Source organism: Malurus melanocephalus, unplaced genomic scaffold, assembly GCF_030028575.1.
Source record: "Malurus melanocephalus ecotype Western Australia unplaced genomic scaffold, MMel_1.1 scaffold_419, whole genome shotgun sequence".
Classification (NCBI taxonomy): domain Eukaryota; kingdom Metazoa; phylum Chordata; class Aves; order Passeriformes; family Maluridae; genus Malurus; species Malurus melanocephalus.
The window spans coordinates 400849-420957 of NW_026623651.1; the positions used below are offsets into that span (position 1 = coordinate 400849).

At 46.9% G+C, this 20109-nt stretch overlaps 1 protein-coding gene across 1 annotated transcript in view; it reads right to left on the minus strand.

Annotated features, from left to right (window-relative positions):
* Window positions 1-20109, minus strand: part of LAMC1 (laminin subunit gamma 1) — a 65527-nt gene that overhangs the window by 4671 nt on the left and 40747 nt on the right. Inside the window, exons 2-24 of the mRNA XM_057379738.1 lie at window positions 19314-19618; window positions 17187-17317; window positions 15591-15757; window positions 14477-14665; window positions 12422-12539; window positions 12220-12318; window positions 11978-12114; window positions 11004-11126; window positions 10729-10918; window positions 10423-10535; window positions 8890-9111; window positions 8606-8794; window positions 7048-7293; window positions 6604-6757; window positions 6017-6159; window positions 5140-5318; window positions 4843-4999; window positions 2353-2558; window positions 1882-1961; window positions 1406-1543; window positions 1074-1218; window positions 583-732; window positions 85-199 (exon numbers count right to left, since the gene is read on the minus strand). Of these exons, the coding sequence (XP_057235721.1) occupies window positions 85-199; window positions 583-732; window positions 1074-1218; window positions 1406-1543; window positions 1882-1961; window positions 2353-2558; window positions 4843-4999; window positions 5140-5318; window positions 6017-6159; window positions 6604-6757; window positions 7048-7293; window positions 8606-8794; window positions 8890-9111; window positions 10423-10535; window positions 10729-10918; window positions 11004-11126; window positions 11978-12114; window positions 12220-12318; window positions 12422-12539; window positions 14477-14665; window positions 15591-15757; window positions 17187-17317; window positions 19314-19618 (3696 nt within the window). The remainder of the gene's footprint in view (window positions 1-84; window positions 200-582; window positions 733-1073; window positions 1219-1405; window positions 1544-1881; window positions 1962-2352; window positions 2559-4842; window positions 5000-5139; window positions 5319-6016; window positions 6160-6603; window positions 6758-7047; window positions 7294-8605; window positions 8795-8889; window positions 9112-10422; window positions 10536-10728; window positions 10919-11003; window positions 11127-11977; window positions 12115-12219; window positions 12319-12421; window positions 12540-14476; window positions 14666-15590; window positions 15758-17186; window positions 17318-19313; window positions 19619-20109) is intronic.

Here is a 20109-nt window from a genome sequence, read left to right on the forward strand (position 1 = left end):
CAGGGCCTCTAACCAGAATATTCTACTGCCAAGTGACTCRTCACACTGGAACTGAAGGATTCACTCCAAGTGCTTCCTCTTTACCTTTCAGGTTGCTGAGAATGGTATTGGCCTCCTGTAGTGTGCCATTGCCCTTCCGAGCAGCTTCTTCAGCCAGGGCTTTCGCTGCGTCTGCTCGAGCCAAGAGCTGGTCTGCAGTCTGAGGAGACATGACATGTGTCAATGTATTCCCACCTTCTGAAGGACAATCATGTAGATGTATGGAAAATTGCTGCTCAGCCTCCAACACCACYACCCAGAGCAGCAGTGCTTTCTCTGAGACCAGTACATACTTTGGGAACATGTTCTCAATACAGAGTTGACACCACTTCTGGCAAATACCTCCTATCTTCCCATACAACCTCAACGCCATTGTTTTTAAAAGCTTTCTGCATCGCCTTTCTGGGTCATTCTTCAGCATTCTCATAATTAATAAGTAACACTAGTAGACTGAAAAAGGTTACATTTTTCACATCTGGCCAGTTGTCTTGTTTTATTGGTTTTTTTCCCAGGGAACAAGAGCCTGAACGAAGTGGAACTAACCTGCTGCTCTGCCTTCCCTTTCTCCAAGAGGTTCTTCACCTCTAGCTCCTTTCCTTTCATGTCTTCTCTCAAGTCCTCATAATCTTTTAATTTCCTGGCAATGAGCTGATCCAGTTCCTCTGCTTCTTTCTTGATCTTATTTGCTTCATTCTGCAGGTGGAAATCACACACACAGATTCCTGAATGTTAAAGAATTCCTGAACAGGTGGCAAATTTTTGCACTTCTACGTTCAARCCAAGATATTTGGCAAACATTTCACTCAAATGTTTGTCCTTCAGACACTGGGGGAAGTGAGGTCTAAGTAGGTGGTTCTCTTCATTTAAATCTCCTACAGAAAWGTTGGAATTGCACAAAAGCTGGATTTGCCTATGTATGGACAAAAATCCCACAAACTGTTCTTACACAGAGAACATTAGCAGAGCACATGTAARGTATGCCAGCAAGCTAGCAATCTTCAGGAAATACTGTACAGGATGGTGCCCACATGTACCTCTAGCCCCGTGGAATCCACAGTTGGCAGGCTGGTGAGATTAGCATAGATCTGCAGGGCTCTGTTTCCAGCTTCCTCTGCCTCTGCAAGCACCTTGTTGGCCTGTTTCTCTAGGTCTCGAGAAATATTCCTTGCTTGATTGTACCTAAAAAATCCCCAAGGATCCAGTTATGTTACAGTATTTTTTGTAGAACTGAACTTAATAAGACARTAGAGAGGCTAAGAAACTGAAAATCACCTCCTGTAAAATCCAAAGCATACARAAGGTTGTCTCAGTTTTAAGCACTGCTCTAAAGTCAGGAAATAAAACCTAYTTTCTGTTACTAACTCACTTCTGGTTGAGCTCATCAATATCAATTGCAGTTTGGTTTTCTCCAGCCAGGGTCTTCAGCAGCAGTTGATACGCTTCTGTGGAAGTGTCATTTGCAGCCTTGGCCATTTGAACGATCTCATCAGCTTCCTTTTTGTGCCTGGACAAGATGACAGAAGAAAAATAATGCCATTAGATTTGTCAGCCAATAGTTTTTATTCTCAGTCCTTGATTATATTCTCATTTTTCCTCCCTCCCTCCCCCAAATTTACATATGGCAGATACTGAAACACTTGCARTGGAAGATGGCTGCCATGTCCCTCATCCACATGTTTAATGTTTGTGTTCAGTCTGCATAGCCATCATCCCACAGCACCGGTCTCTTACACAAAAAAGGGTGTGTATTTCCTACCCAGCAAATCAAATTCTGCTTGTCCCTCAYAGGGCAGAGCAGAGCCCTGACACAGGCCACAAGGAGTGTGTCTCACCATAGCCTACCTTTCCGCCAGTTTACGGGCCTCTTCTGCCAACAGAGTTATGTTGTTGGGGTCACCACTTTGCTCTGGAGGTGTAATGGACTGGAATAGAAAAAGAAAGAAAAAAAACCCTAAAGATCTTTTTGCACCTTGTATTCATATTGGCTTTGAATATTTATTGTCATGATCTAAATGCTCAGAGATGTGTCTAACCTACTTCTCGCTTCTCTATATGTTTTTCTTAAGCCCATGCAGTTCCCACTGCCACTTATCCCTTGAAAAACAATGGTGCTAATATTTATTTAGGACTTTTAATGTTGGTTTGGCCTAAGGTACAATCTGTGACAAACATTGGTGAACTTCCTTCTCTGATTTGCCAAGATCTTGATGCAAATTTGCTGTATGAGGGAGAGAGCAAGTGGAGAAACAGAGCAGAGGCACAGAAGGAAGGGCCCTGAGCCTGTTKCAGCAGTGGGATCTCGGCAGCACTCACCACATTGTCAGCTGCCATCTTGGCCTTCTCCAGCATCTCAGAAGCCAGRCTGATCAGGTCCTCAGTGTCCTCCACCCGCACCCGGGCCTGCTCTGCCAGGCTCTCTGTGTCCCTCACCGTGCCCTGGATGCTCCTCAGCCTGTTGAGCTGACTCACTAAGGTGCTGTTGATGTCTTTGAGACGATCCATGAGGCCCTGATCCACGTCTGAAACACATGACAGAAAAGAGAGGAAGCAAAATTAATTATAGCGGGAAGAGAAGCTGGAGCAGCAGCTTACCACTGCAGGCACCATGGTGGCAGGTTAATCCCTTCCTGARAGGGAACCTGCAAAGCCATTTCACAAGTCACTCAGCTTGAGATCAAAGCCAYCATCAGAATGTGCACCAAACAGGAGAAATGAAAACCCATTAACTACTAATAAGACAATCCCACTGGCTTGGAACCAATTCTGATGGCGGATTTTGTGCTCAGAATCATGTTTTACCTCTGTCATTGACTTAAAATGACAACAGAGCTGCTCCTCAATGGGTAAGAAATGTCTGTTTTGGGAATTCTTTTTAGCTTAACTCCTACGAATTAAACAGAGATGGAAGAATCRTGCAGTTATACATTTTTGCACACTTAGGGCAACAATGGCTACTCTCAAGACAGACATGAGAGCTCCACAGTAACAAACCCACTCAAACTCTCCCCAAACCAGAGGGCTGACAAAAGCTGGTAGAATAGAGCCTYGGTTCTGTCATATGTAGGACCTATCAGGCACCCACACTTCCCCAAGTTTTTGGACCACCGGGTAAATCCCCACAACAGCAGCTTAATAAAGGAGGCATCACAGCACAGGTATGTGCCTCATGACCAAGGCAGTTACTTTTGAAAAGCTGAGAGTGTTACCAAGAGTTAAAGTGCGAGTAGAAGCCCGCAGGACTACAAAATTAAGATTTCTCCCAAATACCTTGACCTTGCAGCAGCACATCTTTACTACTGAACATCAACATTCGACACGTTTCAAAAACATACTACCACAGGAAAAACAGAAATAACTCCTACAAGTGTGCACAGATGTTTGCAAGGGTAGTTTTTTTGCATTTAACTCGCTCTTTTAGTAACAGAACAGTGGACCTGGGAAAGGGTGTGGAGCACAAGTCTGATAAGGAGCAGCTGAGGGAGCTGGGAAAGGGGCTCAGCCTGGAGCAAAGGAGGCTCAGGAAGGACCTTGTGGCTCTGCACAACTCCCTGGCAGGAGGGGACAGCCGGGGGGGTCGGGATCTGCTCCCAGGGAACAGGGACAGGAGGAGAGGAAACAGCCTCAAGCTGGGCCAGGGGAGGTTTTGGTTGGGTAGTGGGAAAAAATTCTTCATAGGAAAAGCTGTCCAGCCCTGGTAAAGCTGCCTAGGGAAATGGTAGAATCACCACCCCTGGACGGACTAAAAAGCTGTGGCATGTGGATGTGGCACTTGGGGACATGGGTTAGTGGTGGCCTTAGCAGTGCTGGGGGGCAGGGAACAATTGGACTTGATCTTAAGGGTCTTTCCAAATAAATGAATATGTGATTCCAAGACATGAAAAGAGAGATCAAAAATTCCACTCCAAAACCAAATCTATTACCTCACCTTTCTCCAATCCCCTGTTACCCTCTCATGTGGGACTGTTATCTGGGCACAGATGSCAAGCAGGCAGTACAGGTCTGCCTCAGCTAAAGCTCTTCTCACTGGCAGGAATCTTCCCAAGCCAATGCCAGCATTAGGTGCGTGTTAGCTTTTTCCCAGCTTCACACAAAGGGGACAAATTTTTCCAAAGTGGTCTGAAATCACTAAACCAGCTCCCAGGGGAACATCTTTTACTGCAAAGTCAATAGTCTTCTTGAACGTTCTCTCTTCCAAAACATGCATCATCTCATACATTAAAGAGACCCTAAGGACAAATCGCTGCTGCAGACATGACAAACATTCTGCTCACAGACATCCTGTGGCAGGGCTGACAATACAAAAGTCAATCTGAAGCAGAGTTTAACGGGAAAAACAGCACTCTTCAGAATATTCTACATTTTGTGGTGGGATAATTAAGTTTGCCATCAGGATTGTGAAGCCTTCATCTTGATCACTGACGATATCCCAACAAGAACTGCTTGACCCTAAGATGTCTGAGCAAATTTAAAGCATAGTAAGTATACTGGAAAGTCTTCTGCTTGTTAAACAAATAAAGCCCTCCTTTGCATCTAGAGAAGAGGGTAACACATAAAACACTTGCATCTATGCAGAGCTAGAGGCAGATTTTTCCTTCCATGTACAACAGAGACCGCTGGYAGAACAGCATGGATAAAAGCACTGCTGTTCTGCTAATAACATTCACTGACTCAGTGCTGCCTGAAATAGCTGTCAGTCCTGGAGCACAGCACAGGCTTGAAATAAAACACTCTATCTCCAAAGGGAACAGGAACATCAGGCAGAGAACTCATTTGGCTGGTCCATGTCTGATCAGGTCAACTCACCTTTGCTCTTTTGTGCTTCATGAAGCAACTCCGTAACTTCTCTCTCTGCCTGCTTCAACCTCTCTTCGAAGGCTTCATCAGTTACAGCGTCTTCTCCAGTACCCAGGTTTGCTATAAGATTTTCCAGCTCCCGCAGCCTTTCGCGTTGCTCTGCCACCTACGTGAGAGGGACACAGCACAGCTACGACACAGCAAAGAACCTCGAGGCTCTGTGCTTTCAGCAACCCCCAACAGCCAGGGGCCAAAGCACTGCACGAGTGGACACGTGCCACTGTCTCCAGCGGTTTGTGGCCCTACCTTATCTTTCACTAATCTGTAACAAGCTGGACACTCCTCGCAGCCTGGCCACGAGCGGTTGTAGAAATAGTTCTCCTCACACTGGTCACAGCGGTTYCCCACGAAGCCCTCCTTGCACTCACAGCGGCCATTCTCCTGGCACTGCAGGGAGCGCGAGCCCTCAGGATCACAGTCGCAGGCTGCAGGGAAGTTAAACCTCACTCAGACTGCACAAGAGGCAGAAATGGTCTAAAACTCACAGGATGAGCAGATATCCTTGATATCCTAAAACATCTGCAGGAGTTATGGGGTACAAATGCACAGCTGGACCGCACTCCTGATTGAAGTGCTTCTACTCACAAGCAGGATCCAGCTTTAACTGAGTGTGTTCAGTGTTGCTGGTGCTCTCCTACGAAGCACCTTTCTACCCCATTTCATTATAACCAACTGCAGCTACTTTTCCTGCTCTTTACAGGCAGGGATATCAATGGATAAAGTTTGGATCATCCTGCTTTGCAATCATGCTTACAAGATCAGCCACTCCTCAAGAGAGAATCTGTCTGAGGCCATCTGCAGAGCAACTGTGCAGGAACACATTAGGAAATAGGGCTCTTGGAGGCCAAGATCCAGAGAATGTATTTACACCAAGGAGAAGTAGGAATCTACTAAGTTGGATATCTAGTAAGTCGAACAAGAAAAAGGTAACACAAGAAGAAGGGGTTAAGCTACAGTAAAGAAATCAGATTTTGTCATGACAGTGTGGACACAGAAGTGCCAACTTCTGCTGTGATGGAAAGTGAGGTGACAAAGTACCTTCCCAGAGGCAGAAGGAAAGAAAAGGCAAAGCTGGGTGCGCAATATCCTTCCCATCTGCCTCACTGTGGCCCCTCAGACTCACGTTTACAGCCTTCGGAGCCGAAGCCAAAGTGGTTGCCCTCGCATCTGTCGCAGTGCTGGCCAGTGACACCCGGCTGGCACTCGCACTGCCCCGTCTGGATGTCACACTGCCCGTTGGTGGAGCCCAGTGCGTGGCAGTTGCACCTGGGGGGAGACAGGTGGACGTCAGGTGTGACACAGAAGGGACACATGGGGCAAGTCCCTCTCTGAAGAGCTCAACTCAACATTTGCATTTGCCAAAAGCTGCATTTCTTGCTGTGCAGATGCAGCAGATGAGGCACTGAGCTTTTGAACCATACAAGGTCACTTGCTACCTGCACTAAAAAAGGAACCCATGAACCCCTGCTACAATCACGAAGTCATGTGCCAGTTTTCTATTTAAAACCCTGATTTAGAGCTCTTTATAAAGCTATTTATGTCAGGCTTTTTGTACAGCATTAGTAGCTGCTCCTCTACTGCTGCACTTCCCCACCCACAGCAGCACAGAGGCACACCTGTTACTTGTGACAAATGTCACATTCCTGCACAACGTAAGCACAGACCCTCCAAAACCAGGGTCTCTCTGCSCCAAGCAGAGGCAAACCTCACCTCTCACAGCCACGTCCACTCTGGAGGTTGAAGAATCCAGGCTCACAGGCACTGCAGTCCCTCCCGGTGACATGAGACAAGCACTCACACTGCCCAGTCACTTGATTGCATATCGTCTGCTGATTCACGGTGCCATAGGGATTGCAGTGACAAGCTGCAGACATAAAAAGGTACAGAGAAACATGCACAAAGTTAGAAATCCCTTGTGGTGTTGGTACTCACCCTCATAGGTCTGGATCCACACCATGCAGCCACCCAACCCCTGCATTGCACAACACTTTTGCTTCAATGGCACKAAGTGTTCACAAACACAAAGATTTGAGCAAGCTTGATCCACCAAACCAGGGTAAAGCTACACACTGCAGCCAACGGGCACAAGCAACAGCCTGACAGTGGCTCTTGGGGACAAAATMATTTTTAAATGCAAGAAGAAGSAAGTCTCACCTCTGCACTTGTGGGCAGGGTCGGGGGCCAGGGGGTTCCCGAAGAAGCCATCCTTGCAGCGATCGCAGTAGAAGCCGGCAGTGTTGTGGATGCACTTGAGGCAYTCGCCAGTCTGGCGGTCGCAGTTGCCCACRGCGTTGGGGTCGATGTTGTCATTGCACTGGCACAGGCGGCAGGGCCTCACYGCACCATTTTCACCCAGTGGGTCTCCGAAATAGGCATCATCACAGAGCTCACACCTCTTGCCTGGGACACAACACAGACACGGGTGCTGCAGCAGCTGCCATCTCACATGGATCCCCTCTGCAGACCCTTCTGAAAAGTAAACTCTCCAGCTTCCCTTTTCATCCTTCTGKTTGGGCCAGACACAAATCATTCCTCATCTCTTAATTCAAGCTAATATTTCTCCGGAACTTTGCATTATGAATGATTTCCACTCTTCCTTCCCCTCCTATCCCTTTAAGCAAAACCTTTTGCTGTAATTTGTTGTTAATTTAAGAATCCAAATAAGTAGAGCTCTGTGGGGCATCATTGCTCCAGGAAGTTCCACTGCCAATGAAACCTGCCAAACCTCCATGGGCAGCCACTGAGGTTCAGCAGCTTCCTATGCTTCCTGCAGATCTCACCTCCCTAGCCAGCTGTGAACTCCATTTCCCAGGCAGTTCTTGCACATACAAACCCCCTTTTTCCTCCCATCCCAAAAAGTTGGTGTGAGACACGAGGAACTCTWCTGCAATCACATAGCTGCAAGATCAGCTGCTGCAGACTGCTGAAGGGAACCTGGCCCCGGACTCTGCTCTGGTTCACAACGCATTGGTACCCACAGGAACCCGCACGAGCTGCCTCTTTGCTTGGTCAGAGACTTTCCTAAGCCTCAAGAATTCACAGGTATTCTGCACTTTGGACTCTGCTATGCCAAACATTAAATCAGCAGAAAAGCATGAAGGCTGCCAACCATCCTATGGCATTCTTGCTGTTTGCAGGCAGAACAAAAGTCTCTGCTTAACAACTCAGCTACATGCTTGGACTTCACAGCTTATTGCTAAGAAAAAAAGATCTGCATCTGTTCACATATTTCTCCTTAAAATTGCTGAGCATTAGTTTGATCTTGTGTTTTTTTGGGGAGTGTTTGTGAGTCACTGCAACCTTCCTGCTCTTCCTAGGAAGCATCCTGCAGTGTCTCTCTTGCTGGCAAACTGCACCTTCTAATTTTATTTCAGTCTGACCCGCCTTGCTGGCTCCTTCAAATCTATTTTCTGCCCAACACCACGCCATCACCAGAGCTCTAGTAGAAGCCAGCATGGCTCACCTACACTGCACAACAATGGTCAGACTTTGCAGGATCAAGCCTTTTGTTCTCAAGAAACAGGCATGAAAAACATGGGAAACCCAGAGCCTCACACAGGATAGAAAAGAGGGCTGAAGAAGGGAGAAGGATTTGAACGAGAAGACACAGCAGCYTTCAGAGTTGCTCATTGTGGATCAGAGAACCAGAACTAGAAGGAAACACGTTTCCACAGGCACGTGGATGTAGAAGATGTTTTATGCAGGAACACACCTGTAGTGCCAGCCTGGCAGCTGGTGCACACAACCTCCTTGGTGCGGGGCACAACGGCACAGCTCGAGCTGCCTGGGCACGGGCAGGGCTGGCAGTCTGAGGCTGTGCCAGCCGTGGCATCGCCGTAATAGCCATCACTGCACTTCTCACAGTGAGCCCCCGCCGTGTTATCCCTGCAATTGCACATGCCTGGAATAGAGAGGGACACAGGTGTTGCTTCATTGTCCAACCCAGAAAGAAAGAACTGCCCTGTTGCCGCTCCCTATTTGGTCAGCCCCTCTTACCTGTCTCAGGATCGCACGTCTCGCTGTGCCCGTTGCACGTGCAAGGCACGCAGGGGCTGTAGAGCCCAAGGCTCGGGGTCTCTCGCCGGTACCCAGAGGTGCAGCGCTCACAGAACTGCCCCTCATATCCCACTGGACATGAGCAGCTCTCCACCCAAGTCACAGGCACACCGGGTCCGGGATGAGCACTTGTGATGGTGACATCATCCAGGTGACCAGCACCTAGAAAATCAAGGGGCAAACCCTTTTGTAACCACAAAGGCTCTCATCACCGCCTCCCCAACAACAGCTAAGCAGTACAAAAGACAGACCAGTGGGTGCTTGCACTTGGGAAAAGTGAATTAAAATGCAAAGCCCTCCAGGAAAGTTAAGAGAGATGAGAAAAGATGCACTAGGAGCTCAGCAAGGGAACATGCAGGGCAGAAAAGCTGRGAAAGACAATGCAGAGGAGAATCTGTAAACAGCAGGTGAGCAATTAAAGTCAGTTAAAATTAAGTTCTCTTTCACATGTGTACAGTTTCCATTTCCAAATCAAATACCAAAACCAATTCCTGGCTTTCAAGATCGAACAGACCATTTCTCCAGCAATTTCAATACAACGTCTGCAAACAATGCCTCAGGATAAACTCTTCAGCTATTCCTCTCAAGCCATTCCTTCCTCTGGCATTTCAGCACTTTCCCCCTCTACTCCCAGCCCTTTCCCGGGAGCAAAACAGAACCCAGAYGCAACACAGCTGGCTTTTAACTTATACTACTGCATTTGTACCACTGCAGCAGCTCCAGTGCACTGAGCAGAACCTCAGCTCCCACTGTAGCCATGGCTACAGCACTCAGGGATTGTTTACTCCACATCTTTCCTCCCCTCCCATTTCACAATGCCACATTCCTCATTATGGGCCAGCCCTTCTGAAAACAGTTGCAGTTTTCCCACCTTTCCCAAATGCAAATTCATCATTTGCATCTTTTGTGCAAAAATTCATCACACAGCATTTTTTAAGGATACATTCTTGCTTCAAATTCACGCCCATTTTTTCAAATCTTAGTTATGAGGAACTTCCACTCAGGTTCGGCACATGCAGCACCTCAGGACCTTGTCTTTCCCATTTGTCATGCCAAGAGAAGACCCAGAAAGAGGAGGGATGTACCCATCCCCAGTGTCACAAAACTTGAAGCCGAGTATTGTACACTTCCTACACCCTACCATGTCCTTCAGGACACTGTACTATGGATTTTTACCAGCTGGAGGACAGTGACTACACAACAAAGCAAAATTCCCATGTTTAGAGCAAGGAATCAGCAGCTGATAAGCGTTCAGCTTCCAGACATTCAAATACAGCACTTTTCTTTCCCATACCCTCTTCAGGAGGCCTGAGAGAAGATATAACACAGGAAAGCCAGGTGAAAAGCCATTGCCACAAGCTTTGCCAACTAAGCTGCCACAGCTGTTTATGGCTGGGCCCTACAGTGAAGAAGCCCAAACAGGAGACAAATGAGTTTGCCCCCTCTTCTGTGACACTCTGTTCAGCAACTTACTTCTCTCACTGTATGTCCCACGGATCTTGATGGAAGTCAAGTTGTGGAGAAGCTTCTGGAACTCAAATGCTGAAAGAGCAGGCCTCCACGGGTAATCTGCAGCCTCGTGGAGCCTGGGGAGAAGAGCCATGCATCATCAGCACAGCTTTCAGCTGCAAACAGCTGCACTCTCTCCAAGCCCCCCTTGCAACAGCGCTGTGCTATTGCAACATCAGCCACATAAGGTTAAAATTAATGATCTCTGTTTCCTCCAGAGCTCAGAGGCCAAAGGCAGCGTGGGCCAGGTGCCAGCTGCTCCCACCATACCTGAAGGTGTAGGTCTGTGTGTTCTCACTGGGGTAGGAGTTGCCCTGGGCAATGAGTGGCACCGACACTCTCAGCCCAGCCCCTTCCAGAACCAGGTCCTCCGCAGAGAGGCGCGTGTCCCGCCTGTCCACGCGGAAGGAGAAGGTCAAGTTTTGTCCGTAACTCAAAACCTGGTTGCCCAAGAACTTGCCTGAAAGGGGAAGAAATCCTTACAGTTAGGGGACAGAACACAAAGGGCACAAGCAGCACAGAAACACCCTTTTAGAATGACCTACGTGGCGCAACGAAGTACATGGGGAAATAGGTGTCCGAGATAACGGAGATATCCTGGGTCTCAGGACTCCACTGGAGCACGACTTCAGAGCCATCGCGCTGCTCAGCACGCCACTCGTCCTCTCCTGCAAATCAGATGGGCAAGGATTAACACCCTTGGAAGATGGTGGAAGAGGTTTGCACACACTTCTTGCGTCACACTGTTTGTGTCTTAGTTAATCTAACATGCCCAGCCACCGATAGGCTGCAGAAACCAGCTGTGCAGAGTAACTTAGACAGTAAACACCATCTTCCCAATTTAAGCCCCTAACTTGGGTGCTGACTTGAAAACTCTGGACTTCCAAACCTATGAGAACTCTTTGTSCAAAACCTTCTTTCTGAAGAGCTTAAGCAGAGAAGGAAAATCCTGCAGTCCCTTACGACTTGTTGAGAGTTGCAGCCTTTGTATGAACTGCTCTCCAGTGGAATTTTAATTAAAAAGATGTTCTTTTCAGAGTACGCAGCATGAAAACATGGATACACAGGAAACTGGCTGTGTGAAAAAACACTTTTTTCCTGGGCTTACAGACTCACTGGAAACACAACTGTATTTTATTCAGAGCCATGTAAACCCCAAATCTAATGTCATTTTGATCCTCTCAGTYAGAAAGTCCTGATTTGGTTCTAGAACTGAGGAAATGCTGCTTTGTCAGCACACCTCTCAGGCTAGAAAAGGTTTCTATTTGCAATTTGCACCTGCACCTGCACAGAGTACAATAACTGTACTGAGGCCAGAGCCGTGAATCCATTCCTCCCCGTGGGAACAAACAAGTTGCAGATATGGAAGCTCCAGGTAGCTTCAGCACTTCCAAAAGAGGGATCCTGGACCTGCCTGCCCAAGATTTGTGGTCTTGCACAGAAAGGAAGGAGTTGGATTTCTTTAATCGCTTCGGACTCGAGTCTACAGCCAGAGATACAAAGGAAAACTCAATTTTACCAAACTGGAAGTTGGAGGTGATGCTATAGATACTGTAGCCCACAGCACTGGTGCAGACTGAAGAGTGTCCAAAACAGAAGCAGGGAGTACAGCCTCTTGGATTGGAGGAATCCAGATGGAAAAATCCAGGCTTGCATCTGAAAATGTGAAGGAACGGGAATTATTTCCCTGATGCTTAACCCCAGGTCATCGCTCAAATRTTTTTCATTCTTGAAACAAAGCCACAGGAAAGAAAAACTCACCTCTCACAGTGGAATCCTTCCACATTGTCCTTGCACGCACACCGCCCCGTTTCAATGTTGCATTCCCCTGTGCTGCCAGCAGCATTGCAAGAACAGGGCCTGGGAGAGAGAGTCATGAGAGAGGACAGCCCAGTAAGAGCCACASACAGAAAGCTTTACAAAAACTCTGGTTTTCCTTTCAGAGAGCTGCAATCCTCCTTACCTGCACCCAGCTTCAGAGAGAGAGTGGAAGCCYGGCTGGCACCGGTCACACTTGTCCCCCATAACGCCCRGTTTGCAGCTGCACTGGCCGTAGCTGTCACACTGYGTGCTGAGGGAGCCTGTGGGGACAGCAAGACAGGCACCTCAGCACACACACGGCTCCATCAGCTATCGAAACTCAACAAAACAGGCAAAAAATAAGGAAGAAGAAAGTGGGAAGCATAGCCTCAAGCTGATAAGTGACAGCTCACCCAAAGACTGCCTCTAGTTCACAGGGATTTTTACCCCTGGCAGCTCTAGACAGATGAATTGTCATCTAGTCTKTCCAAACTATACTCGGCCTGTTATTCCTATCAACCAAACAACAATTATATGTAAACTATAACTTCTCCTGATCCATCCTCAGTGCTACGTTTGCATGCCTCCAATTCCATGTCTGTTTTACTCTGCAATAGGTAATTTCCAAGATTTTATTACCTGAATCCCTTGCATTCCCAAATCACCACATCACCTCTCCCTGACCTCTCATTTTCCACTCCTATTTCCTTGATTCCTAAGTTGGATTTAAAGACTAAACTGCCTCCTTGGAGTRAAGCTGCATGTGCCACTATGAATCCTAGTAAACTCTTGAGCAAAACCCTCRTTTTTAGAAGGACACCTTCTTCAGTACTGCTCCGTTCAAGTGGTCTTGAACAAAAAGCAGTAGCAGGTTTCTCAAATCCACAGTGGACAAAATGCTTTCTCCCAAGCATCCACGCAGCTGGCAGCCTCGGAGGTGTCAGGACTTTAAGAGTTAACAGCCAGTAAGAAAATATTTTAATATACAGAAATAGTTGCTTGTTTCCACTTCAATCCACACCAGAAGATTACAGCAAAGTGAAGAGTTATAAAATGATTAGGATGGACGGGCCAGAAGAACTCACAAAACCTTTACCATATACAGCCAAAGTTCAAATCCCCTCTGCAGTCCCACTTAGGATTATTAAGAAAAAGGAATACTTGGACAAAAAATAACAATCCAAACATATCCAGGAGATTGTAATACATCCTGGGTGCCAGTGTGCTATGGCATACAAACCCATGGCTAAGTAACAAARTCCTTTCAGAACTGTCCTTAAACACCTGAGAAGTCATCTCCCTGYACCTTCTCTACCACCTCAGCTGACACCCCCCTTAAAATAAGGTCTGACACAAGGACCTGGGAGAGCAGTCAGAAGAAGAAACGGCCTTTATTGGTCAAAAATTTCACAACTGAATGACTCCCTGACCAAATTAGATAGATGCACCCTGGCAGACCTCTCCCTGGCTGCTTTTAGGGTATACTGCAAGCAATGACTTGCTACAAGCAATTCCAGCTACTTTTTTGAAACCTCACATCATTATCTTCCTGTGTGATACCCTTTTGCCTCCTTCCCTTTTACGGGCTGTGGGCTGGTGTAGTTATGGGATCACTCCTTAYAGGTTAAGTGGATCCCTTCACCACAAAAGATTTGGTCTCCTGCCAGAATTATCCCTCTCCCTGTTATTTTTTAAAGAAGTTTAACTACATATTTTGAGTGTACTTTGTTTTATCTCACCCCACCCACTTYTGTGTTTAATGTTTCACTGGTTTGTATTTATAGTGCTTGGATACTCAGTAGGAGAAACTGATGCAGCAGCTAAAGTTCACCACAATTCCTCAGCATGAACAACTTCCAGAAATACCCACTCACATCATCTTGGTTATTAAGAATTTAAATGAGTTCTTTAGTACTGGGAGCATCCAGGGTAACACATACACAGTGGAAAAAAAAAATCTATTTCAGAATATATTTGAAGGAGAAAGTGCTACAGAAGTGACCCATCTGCCCCTGCCACTCTAACCCCCTTTAGATCTAAGGATAACTTAAACCAAAATAAACCYAATACACATTTCCTGCATGTAGAAAAAGCAAAAAAAAAGAAATCCAAACAACCCCCCTCTTTTTGCCCTAGAATTGCAATGAGCTGCATGACCAAAAGAGGTGTGTTTTGTGCACGGAAGTTTGCATGCAGCCAGGTGTGCAGCCCTGCTCACCAACTGGGTTGCAGCTGCAGGGCAGGCAGGCCTCGTCACTGGCCAGGCGGTAGAAGCTGTCGCGGCAGCGCTCGCAGCGGGCTCCATCCGTGTTGCCGGCGCAGGCGGTGCAGTGGCCGCCGTGGCCCGTGGCACGGTACAGCTCGGGGTCGAAGTAGCACTCCTGGGAGCGCCCATTGCAGTCGCACGCTGCAAAGACAGGGCACCGTCAGACCGACCTCACAGTACAAAACCCACCCTGCCTGGATAAGCTGCAGAGGAGCTGGGGTAGCGGCTTTTAACCACTCCAGGACCTGAAACAAACTCGAGATCATTCTTATCAATGCCCAAATGAAACCCAGCATTTTCTACCCCACATCCTTTCGCACCAGGCTGCCACTTGCAGCCAAAATGCTTCCCTCACACAGAGCTACACTGATCGCCATCATCCAAACAAGCATGAGAAGGTAATGTGAAGCTACTCCATGCTGTAACAGAGCTTCTCCTCTGGACTGCAAATCCCTAGACAGCAGGACACCCCAGTTTCACCAGTCTGTTGAGGGAAGACAGACAGCTGGGACCGATCTAGACACACAGAGGTCAGACAGGAAGAAAGCTTCTCTGTCTGAAAAAGCTTCCCCATAAAGTAAACTACCAAGAGCTGTGGTCTGAGACAAAACACAGAGCAAATTGGTATTCCGTGACAGAGAGCTGCATTTGTGGTCCAGAAAATAGATTAAATAATCTACAAGTAACTGTAAAAACCAATAACCCAAACACAGCTGACACTAAATGAGGAGCTTTTGAAAGGGCAATYACACTCCAGCATAGGAAACAGATTTTTTCCTATGGGTCCCAAAAAGTACAAGCCYGTACATTTCTGCAGCACACCTCTTTCCTAAAGGTGGCTCCCATGCTTCTCCAGAAAGGAGATGCCTAATCCCAGGGATCTACCAGAAGGCTCCTACAGAACAGGAGTGGAATGAGSAATAGTCCCATCAAGTGCGCTTAGTGCTGGCTAACTGTAACTGAGACAAGTTCAAAGCAGGCAGGGCCAGGTTGTGGCTGTCAGCAGAGGCAGGAGACCCTGCCCCGGACAGGCTGTCCCCGGCTCCCCAGGTGCGGCCACACATACGCAGGCACTCATTGGCGCTCTCCGCAGTCGCTCTCCTCCATGGGCGGTCGTTGAAGAAAGGAAGGCACTTTTCACAGTCCACCCCGAAGGTGTTGTGCTTGCAGTTGCAGACCAGCTTGCCGARCTCGTTCTTCACACACTCGCTCGCATGTCCATTGCATTTGCACCTGGTTCAGGAGAAGCAAGGAACAGGTATGAAAATGCCACGACTCYAGGTCACTCACAAAACAACCCCAAAAACCATGGCCCAGATCTGAAAATCTAAGATGAGACAAATTCAAAGGCAGATGATCACAACAAAATTGAGAACAAAACTACTGTCATGCAGACTGGAGAASAGGAGACTTCAGGGATATTTCATGAAGGCCTTCTAATGTCTAAAGGGGGTTTTACAAGATGGAGAGAACATTTTTATCAGAGCCTGTAATGCTTGGACATGGGGCAGTAGTGTAGGACATGGGGCAGTAGYTTTAAACTGAAAGATGGTGGTGTTAGAGTGGACATAAGGACACAGTGTTCTGCAGTGATGGTAGTGGGACAGTGGCACAGGGTGCCCAGAGAAGCTGTGGCTACCCCATCCCTGGAAGTGTTCAGGGCCAGACTGGAYGGGGCTTGGAGCAACCTGGGATAGTTGAAGGTGTCYCTGCCCACAATGGGGCTTGGATGATCTCTGAAGGCYCCTTCCAAACCGAACTAGTCTATGAAATAGCAGTGCAGCCTGCTCCAGATAGGCATTTAGAAAAGGAAGAAAGTTAACTAACTCTTTGCAGCCTTCAGAGTAAGCTGAGTAGAAGCAAAGATTTAGCTGGCTTTAGGCTAATATTTTAGAAAATATTCCACMGCTTCTCTCTCGTGAGAGCCCAGAACATGGTATGTTCACTGGGTGTGGGCTATTGCGGTATCAGTAGAAAATGAAATAGCACAAAGGTGACTAATACAGAAGCCCAGGGACCTCCAGACTGGGTGGTGCAGCCAATACAAATCTCACGYGGCCAAATCCCAGGCTCAGGACTACTGTCTGCAAACAGTCCAAAACCCTACACTGGTCTCATCTCTGTTTATTAAAACATTTTGTCATTCACAAYTTAGGGTTTAAACATTCTGCAACAGACTTTGGCAAAAGGAATGGACAACCATAACTGTGTTACACCATGTTCCAGAGCTCCAAAGAAGATAGCTCCCTAAACACATGTGAAGTAGAGACAATGACATTTTCTAGTTACTGTTATTCTAGAGTACAGATACAGGCAGAGAACAATTTAAAAACACATTAAAAACCACAGGGCAGAAAAAAWTTTCTTCTTTTGCTTTTCATTTTAGTTACTCTTTTTACCATTTACCCTCACAAGTCACTTAATATTTCATCTAATCAAGGAAAAAAATTATCTCTGCCAGCCCTGGAATTACAGCCACAAAATCTTACATACAGTATTTGCAAATTACGTAAAATTCATTCTACTGCATTTTTGATTTAGGACAGTCAATAAAGACCAGAGCCTAATGGTATCATGTGAATATAATCAAAATCTTTAAAGCAGTCTAGCAAAACTAACCAGAAAACTTCAGTGAGCACAGGGTGTTTTACTGTCTACTTACCTACCACCCACAGCAAAATCAGAAATCGCATAGTARTAAGACTTGAGAACTTTTGGGTCATTGAAAACTTCATCTCCAAACGTGTTCAGACGGTTGAGGGTCACTCTAATATCTGTAGCTGTCACCCATTCCTAGAGCAGACAGAAATCCCATCATATGAAACATCAAAGATGCCCCTTGAGAGAGTAGTAGTCCTTAGCAGCTCTGTTAATGAAGTCATTCACCAAATAGCCTGTTCCCTCCTCATCGTTTTCTCCTCTGCACCTCAGGAGCTCACAGAAGCTGACCCAAAGGCCTTACACCACATCCTCCTGGTTCAAATGCATTTYCCTTACCCTGCTCCTCTCTGGAGACCCTTTCCAATGTCTCTTCACATGCTGACTTCTCTCAGCTGGGAAGCACTGAGTAACCTCTCCAGCAAGGAGTGCAGGGYAGGCAATTATGCCAGCCTGCTAATTGTACATATCTGCCTGGCTGCAGTTTTCCTGCATAGCTATGCAGCCCCAATGGGAAAAGCTTTAGGGTACATTTGTCTGCAGACATATTGCCCCAGACTAAAAGACACAGACATACAAATGGGTGAGGCCAGGGGAGGCTGAGGAAGACAGACAGACAGATCTGACCTGCAACACAAGAGTTTTCCATAATATTTACACAGCATCTTACACACTGCCCTGCCCTCCCGCAGCAGCAGCCAGCAAACACAGCCTGTCGCCAAATTTCACGTCACCTTCTGCCAGCCACTGGCACTGGTACCTCCTTGGTTTTATTATGGCTTTTACAATGCTATTTTCCTACAAACACRATAAAAAAGAACACAGGAAAACATCCCTGCACGTACAACTGTGACGTAYCTGTGCCACTGCTCAGCCTGTAACATAGTATTGAGTTACTGAATTATGAACGCTGACAATAAACACATGCAAATGCCAACAGAAAATACACTTATTTATTTATTGTTAATTTAAATACTGAAATTACTGCAGTTCTGTAAAGCAGTATCAGGGACTGGTACATATCTTAGGAAACTGGCAGTCAARTCTCCATTCCTTACATAGGAAATTTTATCAGAAAATTATACATATTGCTAACTTAAAATCTCCTGGTTCATCTTAATGATAAGACATGGCTTTCTGCAAGGGTTGGCTACATCAACAAGGTGGCCAAACTGGTTCTTTTCCACTTCAGAAGTTCTGTCTTTCCCATTAATCTTTATTTTTCATTTCACTTTTGTTTGCAGAAGAAACCCCCCCCCCAGATTCTGTTCTCCTGCCTGGGACTCAGAGATGGGTGAGCCCTGAGCCCGCTGGGTGCTCACCTCAGCCTGCTCCTGCTGCTCTAAGAGCAAAGGAAAGTGATGGCAATTACAGCTCCAAAAGGAGGACACCCAGCCCCAGCGAGGCAAACCCCACAGCTTTTGCTCCTTATTGCAATATAAACTGGAGAAGTCATCAAGAAAACACATGAAGTGGCAAGTAAATCAGATAAACTGGTGCTCCTATCATGCTCCTGACTGCTGCCCAGCCACTGCTGTGAATGCGAAAAAACCTTCAATAATGTCCAACAACAAAAAAATCCTGCCAATCCCCCTTGTCAAGCCACTCCTGAGAGATAAAGACTGAGGATAAAATCAAACTCCTCTGCTTCAACACACATGTAAGACAACAGGGGAGAGATTCCTATAATGCTTTATGTATTTAGAAGAATCTTAYATTTCTTACATTTTTCTGCTTGAAATACACATGCAGATGCCTCAAATATTAATTGGATTGAGACTTTAACTTCCTCTGTCCTTTCATGTGAAACAATAGTAAAATACCCACAGCTGCTTTCCAAGCAGGCAGAGATTTGCATTCATGCTCTGAAGACTTCCACRATGCCTAATGGCAAATCACCCTTAATGACACCAGTTTTGCTATTTTGTGCCATAAACTTACCACCAGACTCAAGAGCTCAACTCTTCCTTCAAAAGCATCTCTGTGGATTGTCCACCCCAACTGAGCTGCACAACAGCCTTTCAGTAAAGACTAAGGGCTGCAGTACAGCCTAATTGGCACACCACCACCCACAGGGACTCAACAAGAAGACAACTCAGAGCACCTGACYGATGCAGTCCCAATCACATACCTGCAGCACGGGGCTGTTGTCAAAGTTGTAGGCACTGGGACGCCCCTCCAGCGTCGAGAAGGCCACGTTGCCCCCGGTGAGAGGGGAGATGTCGCTGAACTCATCGGTGCAGAGCGCCTGCTGCTCGTCCTCGCCGGTGCGGATGAAGCCGCGGTTGACTTTGCGGTAGGTGCTCTCGCAGGAGCCGCTGTAGTACTGGTAGGGCACCCACGGGCCGTCCTCCCGCGTGCGCTTGTAGATGGCAAAGCTCTCGGGCCGGCTGGTGTGGAACTTCAGGCGCACGTATGTGATGTCAAAGGCTTTTCCTGGACAGGAGCAGAGACACGTGTGAGAAAGACTCAGACTGAGAAAGAAGGGAAAGAGCTGCACCACAATTCTCCCTCTGAAGAAATATCTCCCAGCACCATCCAGAAGGATGAGTGTGTCCAGCAACACCAGAAGTATCTCCAAGCAAAGACAAGGTGAAGGAACCAACAGCAGAAGCTGAGTGCAGGTTGAGTAGCTAAACAAAGAGACCTGCAAGCTTCTGCACAACCAAACACATCTCAGAGGCTGCAATTCTCTCCCGCAGACATCCCTAACAGATGACAGACTACATCAGACCCATGAGTAGTTTGTGTGCATTTAAGGCCAGGCCCAAGTTAATCATGACATTTGATGATCTTTCTCCTAAATASATGTGTGGGAGAAACAGCATTAACCAGAGAGGTATAAGTCACACTATAGAGCATGGTTTGTGCCTCTGCTTCCTCCCTAAATAGACAACACCACAAACTCTTTCTACAGCTCACAAAGC